Genomic DNA, 15913 nt, shown 5'->3' with positions numbered 1-15913 from the left:
ATTTCAAAATCCAAATGTGATGTTTGCTGTCACATTTACAGGTTAGGCATGTATATTTTGCTAACCTAATCAAATATAGATTCCCAATTATCAGTTGCCTAACAAGAATGGATTATTTAAATGTGCTTTTCTTGAGTCAACTCTGAAGTGAGTTTTTTTTTCTTCTTTAATAAAGAGAGAACATTGTTCAAGAAGGGATGTTTGGAAATTATATCCATGGGAGATTGTTTTATTATTACCACTGGATCATGCACATTATGGAAACTGGTTGTGAAATGATTACTGGCTCATAATTATTGTGATGAAACATTTTGGACACTTAAAGGCTGGAATTATACCAAATGGGTAAAGAAATTGTGAGTAATTAACAGAAAGAATCTATATGACATTCTGGTGGTTGGAAATTTTTACTTCTACATTTTTATCAAGATGACTTTTTTCTTTTTTTCCACCAATTACTTGCACTTATTTTATTTCTGACCCTTTGCTGCAATATTCTAATCATTGTGTCAACTCTTATTTGCCCCCCCCCCCCCCCCCATTATACCATCTTTCAAAAAGTTGTTCCCACCCCTGCCCCTTGTGAGCTACTGAACGATTTGTCACCAGCAAAAGATTGTGGACGAGTGTGTTTGCCATAAAGAGAAAATGGCTACAATAATTTACAAGTTAATCTGCTATGATGGATAATATTGTTACTACCAATTAATTTTGTTTTGTTAGTTTAGAAAATATTTCATTATTTGTATATCTAGTTTCATCTTGATAAAATATGATTCTCCTCAAATAAATAAAGAAAAGACTCAATGGTCCATTTCTGAATGGTAGTCTGATATTTTGCTTTTGAGTCATATATGAGAAATGAACACTTAATGATTAATCCATGTCACTGCCTGCTTGCTCAACAATTAAACGCTGACCGAGACTCTCATTCGACAATATTCCTCAGACACTGTCACATTTGTTTACAGTGTAACGTATATGACACCAAGTATTATGTAAGAAAATCGCTGTTTGCTTTGATTCTGATGCTTCTATCTTGTAAGCACATAATACATTTATTTTGGCACCTTTAGTTTTAAAAACTAAATCCCATAGACAGAACAACTTCTCTGAGAGTTACTTTGCTAGACTTGAAGTTCAGTTCTATGCAACAAAAGCAGTCTAGTTTTCGCAAAGTTGGTATTTCTTTATATCATTCGTAATAACGTAGAAATTGCTGCCGGATAATACATTTATCCATATTGTTACTGGAATACTTATTGTGAGCACCTTACTTCTCCTTCTTTTGTGGAGAAACTTTAACTCCAATCTGCTCTTGGTTTTGTGTTCCTCCTTCCGCAATTTGTGCACTGTCCTCCTGCTCAACTAACATTCTGACTGCCTGTTCTGTCACTATCTCTGCAAGATGCTAAATTCCTTCTCTTTTTCTCTATCAACTTATTTAATCACAAGCCGTTGCATCACCCCACAAATACATTTTCTGTGTTCGCCTTGTATGCCTGCACTGTGTCATTGCAACGAGCACTACTTTACTCAGGGTGTGACTGTAGCTTATAAGGGGTCAAGTTAGTTCCTGCTATTACTGCTTTACCAATTCATCTTGCTGGGTAATACAGATACATAATTTACATCAACACACTCATAAAAATATCAGATTTGATATAGTACAAAGAAATATGCAGTGTTATCTTGATATCTTTCTTGAAAATTGGTGTATAGTGGGCAATGTTCATAAAACAAACTGTTAAAATATATCTAAACTCGTTAGACACTTATTATACATACCCATCAATTACAAGTGTATCATAGAGAGCTGGTTTGTCACAAACTGGGCACATCCATGTAGGTTTTCTTTCATTCATCTGAAGATACAGAGAAGCATCAAAACATTGTAAGTGGAAACACGTTGATGCTCTACAAGGGGTCGTCATTCGCATTTTCCCCAATGGGCAAACTAAAGAAACTCTCAGTGATGTAGTTGCTATTTCACAATCTGCATCCTCACTCAGTTTTTCTTTAACTGAAATGAACCAGAATAATTATATGCATTAAAAACAAAATAAAGATTGTAGCACATCCTACCAGTAAATTTACAAATGAAAACAGGGCTAACTAATAATACAAGACATGGTAGAACTACTAATACCACTACTGTAAGGCACAAATAAAGATAATATAATACAAATCCTTACTGTGCAATGAAGACCCTGAAAAGCACTACCACAATGTAAAATAGCCCAACTTAATTTTAATTTGTAAACGAAGAGTATAAGCACACAATAGTGCACTGTGGCACACTTTTTTTCTGTAACCCAGGGATGGCCCCCCCTTAATCTGATGGTCGGGCCCCCTCTCACTGCTCTTTCTTGTAAATTGGCAAAAATTGAGCCAAATATCAAAGCAATTGTGAAATCTGTGATTATCATGTTTCAAATGAAACTATGTCAATGTTTCTGTAAAACTATATTTTTGTAATTATATTTGTTCAGGATGTGTATGTGGACAAAGAAAACAATCCTGGATTTTCCAGTTAAAAATACACTTTTTATCAGTTGAAAATACATACCAACCTTAGTGGAAGTACACATTTTCCATGTTAAGTGACCCTATATATTCCCTTGGAGCTCTAAGACCTATAAATCCCTTGAATGGTAAAGGTTTTATACACCGGCATAGAATTTACCAGCATTGTAGGAAACGAAATCAGCAAAAAAACAATGCATTTTGGAGAGATCTTTGATACACAGCAACGAGTAAATTGCATATTTTCATATTCAAAAGTATAAACACGAATTCCAACCAATACAGTGTGGTAGCTCCTGGAAGCACTGAAACTGAGATTACAATGCACTTTTGTCAGCCAATTATAGCTGATGTCACGTGATTTTACCAGCCAGTGGCAGCAGATATTCAGGACGCAGGACACATGACGTAGTTGACCAACAGCAACATCACTGTTAAGTAGCGTGAACACACAAATCGTTTGAATTAACATATAAAAAGCATAGCTACAAGAAAAGCAAAGCTTTCAAATATAATATTGGTTGTCAAAAATTTTTTGCTGTTTTCTCCTGGGGATGTGGTTAGGCAGGATCCTTAGAGACAGCTTACATTGCAGCCGCTGAATATTTCCGACAAGCACGATTATAAATTTCACTGTTGTGCACAGAACATTTTGTGGCATTTCGAATTTTCCATAGAAAAGTCAATTACATGTACAATGGCTCAAGAACTCACTTCACATTTATACATTTTTTTGCCATTGTTATTGCATAACTTGTAATCTATGAAAGATCTAAGATAGATGTGAAAAAAAAATAACTTTAAAGCTTTGTCTTTTTTAGTGTGTGTTACTGCCTAAGACATATCAAACACTAACGGGTCAGTAAAATTTTAAATGTTGGTATAAATAGCTGGTCTTCCAGGCCCAAAATTTTGTAAGTGGCTTGTCCTCAAAGTGTTAAATATTGAATGATAGTCTAATGTTCTGTGATTTAAGAAATTCATCCCACATTCTCATATGTAACCTAACTCGTCATGCACAAAAGGAAATTTACTTTGAAATTAACATTTCTCAAACCACCATTCGCAACATTTTGCCACGAATTGTTGGAAATGTAAACTGGGTGTATACGTGGACGAGGAAAAAAAATTCCCGGATTATTCCCGGTTAAAAGTAAACTTCCTCCCGGATGAAAATACACTTTTTCCGTGTTAAGTGAGAGTATACTCTCCTCGGAACTGTAGAACTTATGTCTTTTGCATGGTTATGGTTTTATACACCAGCGTAGACCTTCCCAGCACTTTAGAAAACGAAACTCAGGGAACAAAACACGTTTTGGGAAGTTGTCTGACTTGCAGCAGCGTGTACACTGAATACTATCATATTTCGAAAGTATAAACTTGGATTCCACCAATCACCGCATGTTACTTTCCGAAGCATTGAAATTGAGTTTGCAATGCGCTTTTGTAAGCCAGTCAGAGCTCATGTCATTTGATCTTGCCAGCCGACAACAGTGGATATTCGAGAACATAGGACAAGTGATGAAGTCAGCCAACAGCAACATCACTGTTAAGTAACGCAAACACACAAATGGGAACAGTTAATGGTTTAAATCAATATACGTAGTGTACCTACAAAAAAAGGAAAGCTTTCGCATATAAAGTTGCCCCTTTTTTGTGCATTTTACACTTTGAGATACATCACACAAATGTGTCAATAAAATTTTTAAGAACGACATAAATGCCAGATCATCTGGGCTCAAAATTATTCTAAATGGTCATCCTCAGAGAATTGATTTTTAAATGAGAGTCAAAAGCTCTGCGATTTAAGAAATTCATAGTACATTCTCGCATATAGTTCATCTTGCGTAAAAGGAAATTTACTGTGAAAGTAACGATTTCAATCCACCATTCGCAATATTTTCCTGGGACCTGTTAGAAACAGGTTCGTTTCAGCAGTTGCCAGAGAGCGCCAGATAACAAGAGTCACCACGCTTGCACAGCTACGATGACATAGGAAGCACGTATGTTCGTACGTGTAAAACATTAAAAGATCTTACATTATGTCATAGAAGAAACAAGACATTAGAGGATACTCCAAGAGCACGGGTATTTCGTGAACCATACTGAAATGCATAATTCGGCTTAAAGTGCACATTCGTACGTCCAGTTTCGGATGCAAATTTTCTTGGAGTACCAGTATTGTATTATCTTGTGTTTGGTTCTTTATTATGGCACAATGCCATATGTGCTATAAGATGAAAACATGCACCTGAAATGCAGCGAACAGTTGAAACTAGCCAATAGCGTGGAATTAAACACTCTGTTTCAGTGGAAAAGTTAATAAAAGCCAAATTTCTTCAGCAAATCGACAAAAATAACTTCATTGTTCTGCAATGTGATTAATGCTTGACTGTCAGAAACGGGAAATAAAATAAAGTCTGAAACTAATAACATATTTTAGCCTTCCGTAATTATGTGAATGTATTTTAACTCATTTGACAACTCCCGCTCACAGAAGTCAGTTTTGTTTTCATTTGACGTGAGAGCAATAAACGAAAAAAAACTACTAAACGTGAACACCAGTCACGTGAGACTACCCACCTCCCCGTTACAACTTAAGGCTGCTCTGTAGATCTGCCCCAGATCTACGATATTTCCGAACTGGGGCATACTAGAGAGTGGCGCCCCTCCTCCCTCGAGCGTTTGAGGTAGGACGCCAAAAATTTAAAAAATCGACTTTTCAAAAATGTCCATTTTGAAGTGCACATCTTTCTGAACAGTCTGATACATAAAACATGTGTGTTTGAGGAAATTACAGACATATTATTTGGTCTTAAATGTGCCAAAGTGCAGTGCCATGCCTCTTCACACAGCATTCTTCTATCACACATCACTGTATTTCGGTCTGTGGAACTCAAACGTGTAACATTTTGTAATGGGTCCTATCAAACTATATTCAGAACATTGGAAATTAAAATGTCCTGTGGTGCCTCTCCTGTCTCCAGTCGGCGAGTTTGACAACCTGCCCATGTTTTAAAAACTCACAATAAATACTGGATGGGATTATTTGTAACGGGGACAACAGGAACTCTTCAGAAAATTTGCACTCTTTATTGCCTCTTAGCTAATAACTTGATGTTTTGTGTGACATAAAATTAAATATAATAGATGGAAACGTTGCACGTGCGAAAAATATATTTAAAAACAAAGATGATGTGACTTACCAAACGAAAGTGCTGGCAGGTCGATAGACACACAAACAAACACAAACAAACATACACACAAAATTCAAGCTTTCGCAACCAACGGTTGCTTCGTCACAAAAGAGGGAAGGAGGGAAAGACGAAAGGATGTGGGTTTTAAGGGAGAGGGTAAGGAGTCATTCCAATCCCGGGAGCGGAAAGACTCACCTTAGGGGGAAAAAAGGACGGGTATACACTCGCGCACACACACACATATCCATCCACACATTTACAGACACAAGCAGACATATTCAAAGGCAAAGAGTTTGGGCAGAGATGTCAGTCGAGGCGGAAGTGCAAAGGCAAAGATGTTGTTGAATGACAGGTGAGGTATGAGTGGCGGCAACTTGAAATTAGCAGAGATTGAGGCCTCGTGGATAACGGGAAGAGAGGATATATTGAAGGGCAAGTTCCCATCTCCAGAATTCTGAAAGGTTGGTGTTAGTGGGAAGTATCCAGATAACCTGGACGGTGTAACATGTGCCAAGATGTGCTGGTCGTGCACCAAGGCATGTTTAGCCACAGGATGATCCTCATTACCAACAAACACTGTCTGCCTGTGTCCATTCATGCGAATGGACAGTTTGTTGCTGGTCATTCCCACATAGAATGCATCACAGTGTAGGCAGGTCAGTTGGTAAATCATGTGGGTGCATTCACACATGGCTCTGCCTTTGATCGTATACACCTTCCGGGTTACAGGACTGGAGTAGGTGGTGGTGGGAGGGTGCATGGGACAGGTTTTACACCGGGGGCGGTTACAAGGGTAGGAGCCAGAGGGTAGGGGAGGTGGTTTGGGGATTTCATAGGGATGAACTAACAGGTTACGAAGGTTAGGTGGACAGCGGAAAGACACTCTTGGTGGAGTGGGGAGGATTTCATGAAGGATGGATCTCATTTCAGGGCAGGATTTGAGGAAGTCGTCTCCCTGCTGGAGAGCCACATTCAGAGTCTGATCCAGTCCCGGAAAGTATCCTGTCACAAGTGGGGCACTTTTGTGGTTCTTCTGTGGGAGGTTCTGGGTTTGAGGGGATGAGGAAGTGGCTCTGGTTATTTGCTTCTGTACCAGGTAGTTGCGGGATGCGAAAGCTGTTATCAGGTTGTTGGTGTAATGGTTGAACCATTAACTCTCTTTTCCTTGCAGTCCTTATGTAGCCTGCGGAACTATTAACTCTGAACATCTCTGCTCTTAACTATCAGTAAAGGTAATGAAATGACACCTTAGGTTAGGATAAAAATAAACAAATGTTAGAAACATTAAGTCACATTAACAAATGTTGTCAGGTGCAAAATATTTAGCAACTCACTGAGCCCTCTGGTAAAATCAGAATGCCTCATCCCTCTGGCTTTTAGCCTCTGAAGCAGTTCCGATGATGACAGTTTCCGTACTAAGTACACAGCTATCACATAACCCCGTCCAAAATCTGAATTCCAAGTGACGTTTATCGTATTTGGAACTGTGGGGCTTAGTTTCACCATAGGAGTAATATTCACAGGCTTTGGCGGTCTCTTTGGTTCAACACCAGGCTTATTTGTTGGTATTGGGTTCTGGAAAAAAAAGAACAATTATTAACAAATGGTGACTGGATAAACTTCAGTAAACTACACAACATTAATCCTGTCAAGTTGCAGACTTCATAAACAAATTACATTTCCAGAGAAAAGTCTATCATTTAACACAAATTCATCTTTATCAATCACAATATTATGGTAAGACAAAAGAGTTACTTTTGTCAGATACCAAGTGAAATCTTTTTTTAAGCATGTATGATCTAACTGAAGAGGTTATTTTGTCTAATAAATCATGCTGTGTGGCTCAGCAGTTATGAAGTTAGTTTATTTAAGAGAGATGGGCCAAGTAGCGAACATGCACTTATTGTGCAATTATTTCAACTATTCAGAACTTCAGAAATTGCCACAATATAGCTACACCAGGGTCTTTGATGGGGTGGGACTATGACTAGGGAGCTAAACAACATTGTAAACAGCACCCTTACTAAAATGTTCTGAGACAACTTCTTAAATACTTGACTGAAATTTTATTGACTGTTCCACCCCAACTTATTTTCACTAAAATCTTCATACAGAAGGCCTCCAATATATAAAACTTGCCCTGTACTCACCATAATCTTACTAATATCTTAAGAACAGGTTTTATACAATGGATTTGCAGAAATATTGTGACTGATCACTTAGGGAAGAAAGGGTGATGAGCCAGCCACTCTGTAAACACATCAAGAGCCATGAAGGCAGAAGTAGCAAAATCAAAATTCACTAGCGATAATTATAAGACAGAACTGCTGAAAAGTACCTTTCTCTGGAGGCTATGAGGGTACATAGTTTTAGCATATTTAAATTTGGGGTGTTTGCCTTAAAGTCAGGAATGCAAAGTTTTCTGTGCCCTCATTGTCATATGCAATGAGGAACTCTGTCAATTACTAATATTATACTAAACCACATTCTTCCAGAAGTGCATAGGTTGGCATTTTTGCATAGGATACACATGTTGGAGAAGATATTTGTTGGTATTGTATTGTTACTTGTTTGGGATACTCTTTAGGTGGTATGTGGCAGTTTGAGTTCACCAGCAGACACTTTTACATCACAGCAAGTACATCATGGAGTTTCCAACACCACATGGACACTGATGAGACTCCTCAGAGAAGACAAGATCGAGAATAGCCAAATGAGAATGTACATGAAAATTATATTGATCAAATAAGGAGCCTTTAGTATTTTAATTCCACACAAATATCCACACAAAGCACACTTGCAAAAGTTCATACAAGAAATGTACTTCGTTAATAAAGTTAGAGGTGGAAATAATAAGAAAGAAACTGACTAATGTATTGCAACAGAGTATATTGCAATAACAATTTTTCATGATTTTGCCACATGGAACCCTCTCAAGCCAAACCTCTTTGCAACATGTGGTGCTCTCCGAGTCTAGAGTCTGAATGACCTGCCATTCTTTTCTAACCTTCCATGACATATTCCTCTTTCCTTCCACAGGGAGTAACGAACAGTTCTGAGAACTAAATTAGGTATATGAAGATAATCAATTTTTGAAAAAATAATCTAATTGTATAGATAAAAAGCCTACTCACCAAGAGGTGGCAGGAAAAGACACACTTAAAGGTCAAGGAAATGGGCAAGTTTTTCGACTCAGTAACTCTTCTGGCAGAAAGGTTGAAGGGTAAGGACGAGGGACGAAGGAAAAAGACTTGAGAGTTTTAGGACTGCTGGTACCGCTGACTCCGAAAGCTTGCACATTTCCTTTCGCTTTATGTGTATTTTTTCCTGCTGCCACTTGGCAAGTAGATTTTTTTATCTGTCCAATTATATTCAGTTAGGTAAATGGTAAGATGTAATGCAAAATGCTAAACTTGTTGTTGTTGTTGTTGTTGTTGTTGTTGTGGTCTTCAGTCCTGAGACTGGTTTGATGCAGCTCTCCATGCTACTCTATCCTGTGCAAGCTTTTTCATCTCCCAGTACCTACTGCAACCTACATCCTTCTGAATCTGCTTAGTGTATTCATCTCTTGGTCTCCCTCCACGATTTTTACCCTCCACACTGCCCTCCAATACTAAATTGGTGATCCTTTGATGCCTCAGAACATGTCCTACCAACCGATCCCTTCTTCTGGTCAAGTTGTGCCACAAACTTCTCTTCTCCCCAATCCTATTCAATACTTCCTCATTAGTTATGTGATCTACCCATCTAATCTTCAGCATTCTTCTGTAGCACCACATTTCGAAAGCTTCTATTCTCTTCTTGTCCAAACTATTTATCGTCCATGTTTCACTTCCATACATGGCTACACTCCATACGAATACTTTCAGAAATGACTTCCTGACACTTAAATCAATACTGGATGTTAACAAATTTCTCTTCTTCAGAAACGCTTTCCTTGCCATTGCCAGCCTACATTTTATACCCTCTCTACTTCGACCATCATCAGTTATTTTGCTCCCCAAATAGCAAAACTCCTTTACTACTTTAAGTGCCTCATTTCCTAATCTAATTCCCTCAGCATCACCCGACTTAATTAGACTACATTCCATTATCCTTGTTTTGCTTTTGTTGATGTTCATCTTATATCCTCCTTTCAAGACACTGTCCATTCCATTCAACTGCTCTTCCGAGTCCTTTGCTGTCTCTGACAGAATTACAATGTCATCGGCGAACCTCAAAGTTTTTATTTCTGCTCCATGAATTTTAATACCTACCCCGAATTTTTCTTTTGTTTCCTTTACTGCTTGCTCAATATACAGATTGAATAACATCGGGGAGAGGCTACAACCCTGTCTTACTCCCTTCCCAACCACTGCTTCCCTTCCATGTCCCTCGACTCTTATAACTGCCATCTGGTTTCTGTACAAATTGTAAATAGCCGTTCGCTCCCTGTATTTTACCCCTGCCACCTTCAGAATTTGAAAGAGAGTATTCCAGTCAACATTGTCAAAAGCTTTCTCTAAGTCTACAAATGCTAGAAACGTAGGTTTGCCTTTCCTTAATCTTTCTTCTAAGATAAGTCGTAAGGTCAGTATTGCCTCACGTGTTCCAGTGTTTCTACGGAATCCAAACTGATCTTCCCCGAGGTCGGTTTCTACTAGCTTGTCCATTCGTCTGTAAGGAATTCGTGTTAGTATTTTGCAGCTGTGGCTTATTAAACTGATAGTTCAGTAATTTTCACATCTGTCAACACCTGCTTTCTTTGGGATTGGAATTATTATATTCTTCTTGAAGTCTGAGGGTATTTCGCCTGTTTCATACATCTTGCTCACCAGATGGTAGAGTTTTGTCAGGACTGGCTCTCCCACGGCCGTCAGTAGTTCCAATGGAATATTGTCTACTCCGGGGGCCTTGTTTCGACTCAGGTCTTTCAGTGCTCTGTCAAACTCTTCACGCAGTATCGTATCTCCCATTTCATCTTCATCTACATCCTCTTCCATTTCCATAATATTGTCCTCAAGTACATCGCCCTTGTATAGACCCTCTAAACTTGTACCAAACCTATACATTCACTTAAAACTGATGGCACTTTAGCCAATAAAGTATTTTCTGTCATCTAGTCAAGAAATGAAAGCAATTCGTTAAAATGTGGTATGTGGGTATCCATGCACTGTCATGTGACAGGATGTTACCGTAATTGGAGGCATGCTGAAGTCAGTTCACCTCACTTTAATGGCTCTTAGGAGGACTGTCATGACCATATTGTTGACTTCACTGAGTGCAGTTTATGTTTCGCAACCTAAACTCTTCTTTCTCTCACCGATTCAAAATCTTGCATTGCTACAGCACGACAGCTGATGCAGGCTGACAGCACTTAGTAACAGCCACATCATTTCTCATACCGGTATCCTTGGTCACTACATGTCAATGAATCCCTCCCTGTGCTGAAGCTACAAAAGGGAGGCCTGACTCATCAGGATTTCTGCTGAAATGTAACAATGGATAACAGTGCATTTTGAGTGTCAGAACAAGAAGAATTAAATGCCACAATTACATCTCATCTGTTCTGGTGCCCTCAAGGAGCCATATAAATCTGCAATGAAAATAGTGATTTCATAAAGTGTGCGATCTTAGAAGGACACATCCCTCTAATGTTAACAAATCACTGTAAACTTTAATGTGTAGTGCTTCGAGAATTTACACGTAAATTCTGGAACCACTTGCCCTTCTGCCACCTCAAACACATGATAATTTAATGATACGTGTGAGAGAGGGCCTATTTACTGCGCAACACATGTCTGTGTGCGCAGGATTGATGTTTATCATGGGAAGACAGGAGCTGCATCAGATGAGCGGCACTGACAAGTGTTTGCCGCAAGCGCCACAGATGCTGTAGGAGAGGACACGGAGTAATTAAATGCTACTCTTTGCAGTGTTAGTGAATGTAATTTCACTACAGACTTTTAACTTACGTCATATCTTAGCCCTGAATGAAGCAAGGTGCAGGGGACATCTATAAATTATTTGATTGTTATTTTAAATTGCTGGTGGTTAAAAGCTCGAAATACGAGAAGACGGAAATATTTACATGTGAAATGCGAGAATGTTATTCTGCATAAACCAATACAACGTTAATTGGTGAAAACATAAAGTTAGTACATTTACTCCACACTTTCTATAGTCCGAAACCGTTAGAACAAGGAGGCCGACGTGATCAGGACTCGAATAAAAAGGAATTTCGAAATGAAATCAAGATAAAAGGATACTGTGAGTTGCCATAGCAACCATTAGTAACAAGACAGGGAAATAGTTTACGGAGTTGGATTCTGCATAAACGGCAAAAAGGAGTGAAAATTAATAGATAGCATGCAAGAAAAATTTCAACAGTTTAGACTAAGAAGAGTTACGACGAGAACTATTCGATGACGAAGATCCAGTGATGGCAGTAAGCAGCCCTCACACACATCGTGGGGGCGTGGACCCCATAACCAGCAACCAATGCAAATGACGCCAGCTGCTGCTCATCGGTGCTGACTACGAATCCGTTCACCGACACCGACGCTGAAACCAATCTTTGACCCTGCCGTTGCCTGTGCTGTTCACTGGTGCTGATTTCACACCTGCTCACCGACGCAGCCTAAAACTCTACGCCGGGTGAGTGAAAGACAATTAATTGAGTGGAATTTAAGGACACTGTACAATAATAGATTGTTAGTATAGTTATTATACACAGAGGTGATTTTTTTTTTATGATAACTCGATCTGAAAGTAGAAAGAATATGGATCAAGAACAGCAACTAGCAGAACCAATCACAGCTATTAGGGTGACTAGGGAAATGCCAGGCTGGTCTGAAGTGGTGACTTTAATCAAAGCTCAAAACGCCCAAATTACTACTTTAAGTAAAAATCTAGAAGCTCAGAGTTTACAATTAAATTTTAGATTCAGTAAATACTCAGTTAAATGATAGATTAGATGAACAGAAAGCGGATTCAGCTCCTATAAGAAAGGAATTAAGTGCTACTTTAAGTGAAAAACTAGAAGCACAGGGTGAGGTTTTAAATGCCAAGTTCAATGCCTTAAATGATAAGGTGGAGAGTTTGCAATTAGATTTAAAGAACGAATTAAGTAATTCCCTGACTATCCATGTAAATCAACTGTTCACCGACTTTAGTCAAGACACAGAATAACCAATTTCAGCACTTAGCTAAAAAAAAAAAAAAAAAAAAAAAAAAAAAAAAAAAAAAAAAAAACTAGAATTTGGTATTGAAGATACATTTAATAATGTAGAAACTGAACTTAACGAAAAGTTAGGATCATTTCAAAGCAGATGTAATGTTACATTCGATGCTGTAAAGCATAGGTTGCACACCTTAAAAGAGAGTTGGGACAAACAGGATAAATTAATACCTATGATCCAATCGCAAATTGCAGGCGTGAGCATTCCAGTAGATGGTGTGGAATGAAATGCTAACGACAAACTAGCTACTTCACGTGTAGTAAACATCTGGGGAAACAGGTAGAGGAAATAATCAACCAAAAAGTTGCCAAAAGGGTAATTCCCGACGTTTCTTCTAATTTAGCTTCAGAACTTACTCGCAATGATACTAAGAGAGGCTTAGATAATCTATGGAAAGAATTCAAACTTATCCAGGATAAGGTAGACAAGAAGGTGATTTCTCCTAATATGGAATTAACCAGTGAGGTAATGACTGACCTACAATGGGGGGCAAATTCTGGACTCTCCAGACAGTTTCAAAGTTTAAGCCAGACGGGGGAAGTACATCCTACTCATTTTCTGAAACAGTTTAATCAAGCCTTGCCAAAAAACTGGGAAGTTTCAAAAAAGACAATTTCCGGTGGGGTACCTTTTAGGAGAAGCTTCAGAGTGGGGCACACTGAACATAGAGAATTTTTCGTCTTGGGCTGATTTCCAGAAAAACTTTCAGGAGAAGTATTGGTCAGCAAGTGCCCAGGAAAAACTAATATCCGAGTTGGGAGACACAAAGTATTACAACAGTTCGTGGAGTATGACGCCAAAGTATTTCGGCTGGCATTTAACTAGTGATGCTGGGCTAGTGTCAGTCCTAGTCGAGGGAAAAGGAAATTTTATCAAAATTCAATGAAGGCGTGGTTGGGCGACGAAATCTGGGGCCACTAGCAGAGTGTGGTAACTGTCGACAGCCAGCGGGCCAGGCAAGGTAAACATAGCATTCGCAAGTGCGCAGCTGAGACAGCGGTATTGCATGCATGATTTGTTTTGAGGGGAGCAACAACGAGGCAGAAAGTGTGGCGTTGCTTTAAGTAATTGCTATGTATGTGGTGGGGCACTAGGCCAGAGCCAAGAGTGTCGATTTGTAAGTGGCTGACGTGTGGTAATTTATCCCTGCCATAGTTTCTATCTCTCTCTGACACTACGTCAGAAGTGAGGGAGAAACCAATATAAACACACGGGCAATTTTAGCTTGGATTAGAGAGTGCCAGGTCAGTCAAGCGTCGGGATGGACCTGCATTGGTCTTCGCTTATAGGGGCCAGTCTGGCAGCAATGTTGTAAGTATTCTGCATAAACTTGTATTCTGTTTTCTATGTACTTGTTTGGGCTATATTCCGCCTCCGGGGACACAATGCCGGGGTGTAACAGAACGCCAGCCTGGAACTTAGAGATCGCACGGTCTGCCTGAAAGAGGGCAGTGACAGTGATCTGCAGCGAGTCCAGGAGGGGCTCGGTTCCACTCAAGTCTACGGGCCACGTTCACTTCCCACCTGGCGTACCGGGGTCCGGGCGACGCGTACGCTGGTGAAGGCGAAGCAGCACTGCAACAGTGTCAGAGATGGCAGCGGGTGTTGCCATCCGGCAAGCACCACTAGGGGCAAGTTGCAGCACAGCATCCAGGAGGGCACGGCTTAGAGTCTGGTCCTGTCCTGGGAGCAGTGGCAGCCCAAGGGCCACAGTGACCAGTGCACCGACCTTTGTCCCATGGTTGGACAGAGCAGGCCACACGGGGTGGAGGGCGGTGAGGTCCAGGGACTGTAGCAGTTTCTGGAATTGTGGGCACCGGAGCGGCGTCAGTCGCAACGCCCCGGTGGGCAGCGACCGGGAGAGCGCGGCTGACTTCCATTGGTGGGCGACCTTTATGACGGCAGCAGCGGCGTCGGCATACCAGGAGGTTGCTGAGCCAGCTGGACTCGCAGGACAGCACGCGGCGGGAAGCCGACATTACGCTTCAACCATCGAGTACTGTAAAGTAGCTGAATAAACGAATGTTATCAAATACTGCTGTGTCACTCTGCACTGCCCTGACGCTCTTGAACTTGCTCAGCCTACTTAGATAAGCCCATGGAGGAAGAAGGGTTGTTGTGAATTTTAATAAGACGTTTACCCATTTACGCAAGGAAGGATATACTAAGTAGCGGGTGGAAGACCGTAGAAGAATTAGTATCCTTTGTAGAAGCACTTGATGCCTTAAACAAAGACCACAACGAGAATGTGCATCCAAGTGAAAATCAGAATTTCAGAAGGGGTAGCAGCAACAATAGTAGCAATTTTAAGAGACATGAGACCAATTTAGCTTGATTACACCAGTGTAAGGGGAATAAGGGTAATGAAAATTATCAGAAGAAGCATTCACCTTCGAATATAGGACCAGTGACATAACAGGAATTTGTACCAAGCAGTAATAGAGTACAAAGTACTAATGTAATATCCCGATTTCGTAACCAGATTTGAGATTAGATTAGATTAGTTTTTCGTTCCATAGATCCGTGATGAGGAGAGCCTCGTGGATGTGAAACTTTTTTTTTTTTTTTTAGCTGAAATAACAATACTAATAGTATGAATATATATAATACATCAGTTGTTTCTATTAAAAAATTCATCAATTGAGTAGTAGGAGTTGGCCACTAGTAAGTCTTTCAGGCTCCTTTTAAACTGATCTTTATTTGTGACTAAATTTTGTATGTTTGCTGGCAAATTATTGAAGATGAGTGTTCCTGAGTAGTGGACTGCTTTTTGAACTAAAGTAAGTGCTTTTAAGTCCTTGTGCGGATCATTTTATTTCCTGGTATTGTATGTATGAACTGAGCTGTTTGTTGGAAAAAGAGATATATCATTTAGGACAAATTTCATTAAGGAGTAAATATACTGACAAGGGAACCTCCCCATCGCACCCCCCTCAGATTTAGTTATAAGTTGGCACAGTGGATAGGCCT

General features: G+C 39.7%; 1 protein-coding gene across 4 annotated transcripts in view; it reads right to left on the bottom strand.

Annotated features, from left to right (window-relative positions):
- Nucleotides 1-15913, bottom strand: part of LOC124799319 (E3 SUMO-protein ligase PIAS3) — a 290452-nt gene that overhangs the window by 102167 nt on the left and 172372 nt on the right. For all 4 annotated transcript variants that reach the window (XM_047262906.1, XM_047262908.1, XM_047262907.1 and 1 more), the window contains 2 exons: nucleotides 7058-7298; nucleotides 1789-2023 (listed from right to left, as the gene is read on the bottom strand). In XM_047262906.1, the coding sequence (XP_047118862.1) occupies nucleotides 1789-2023; nucleotides 7058-7298 (476 nt within the window). The remainder of the gene's footprint in view (nucleotides 1-1788; nucleotides 2024-7057; nucleotides 7299-15913) is intronic.

The sequence above is a fragment of the Schistocerca piceifrons genome, chromosome 5, assembly GCF_021461385.2.
Source record: "Schistocerca piceifrons isolate TAMUIC-IGC-003096 chromosome 5, iqSchPice1.1, whole genome shotgun sequence".
Taxonomy (NCBI): Eukaryota; Metazoa; Arthropoda; class Insecta; order Orthoptera; family Acrididae; genus Schistocerca; species Schistocerca piceifrons.
The sequence above is the reverse complement of the archived record's forward strand: the minus strand, read 5'-3'. Positions and strand labels throughout refer to the sequence as shown.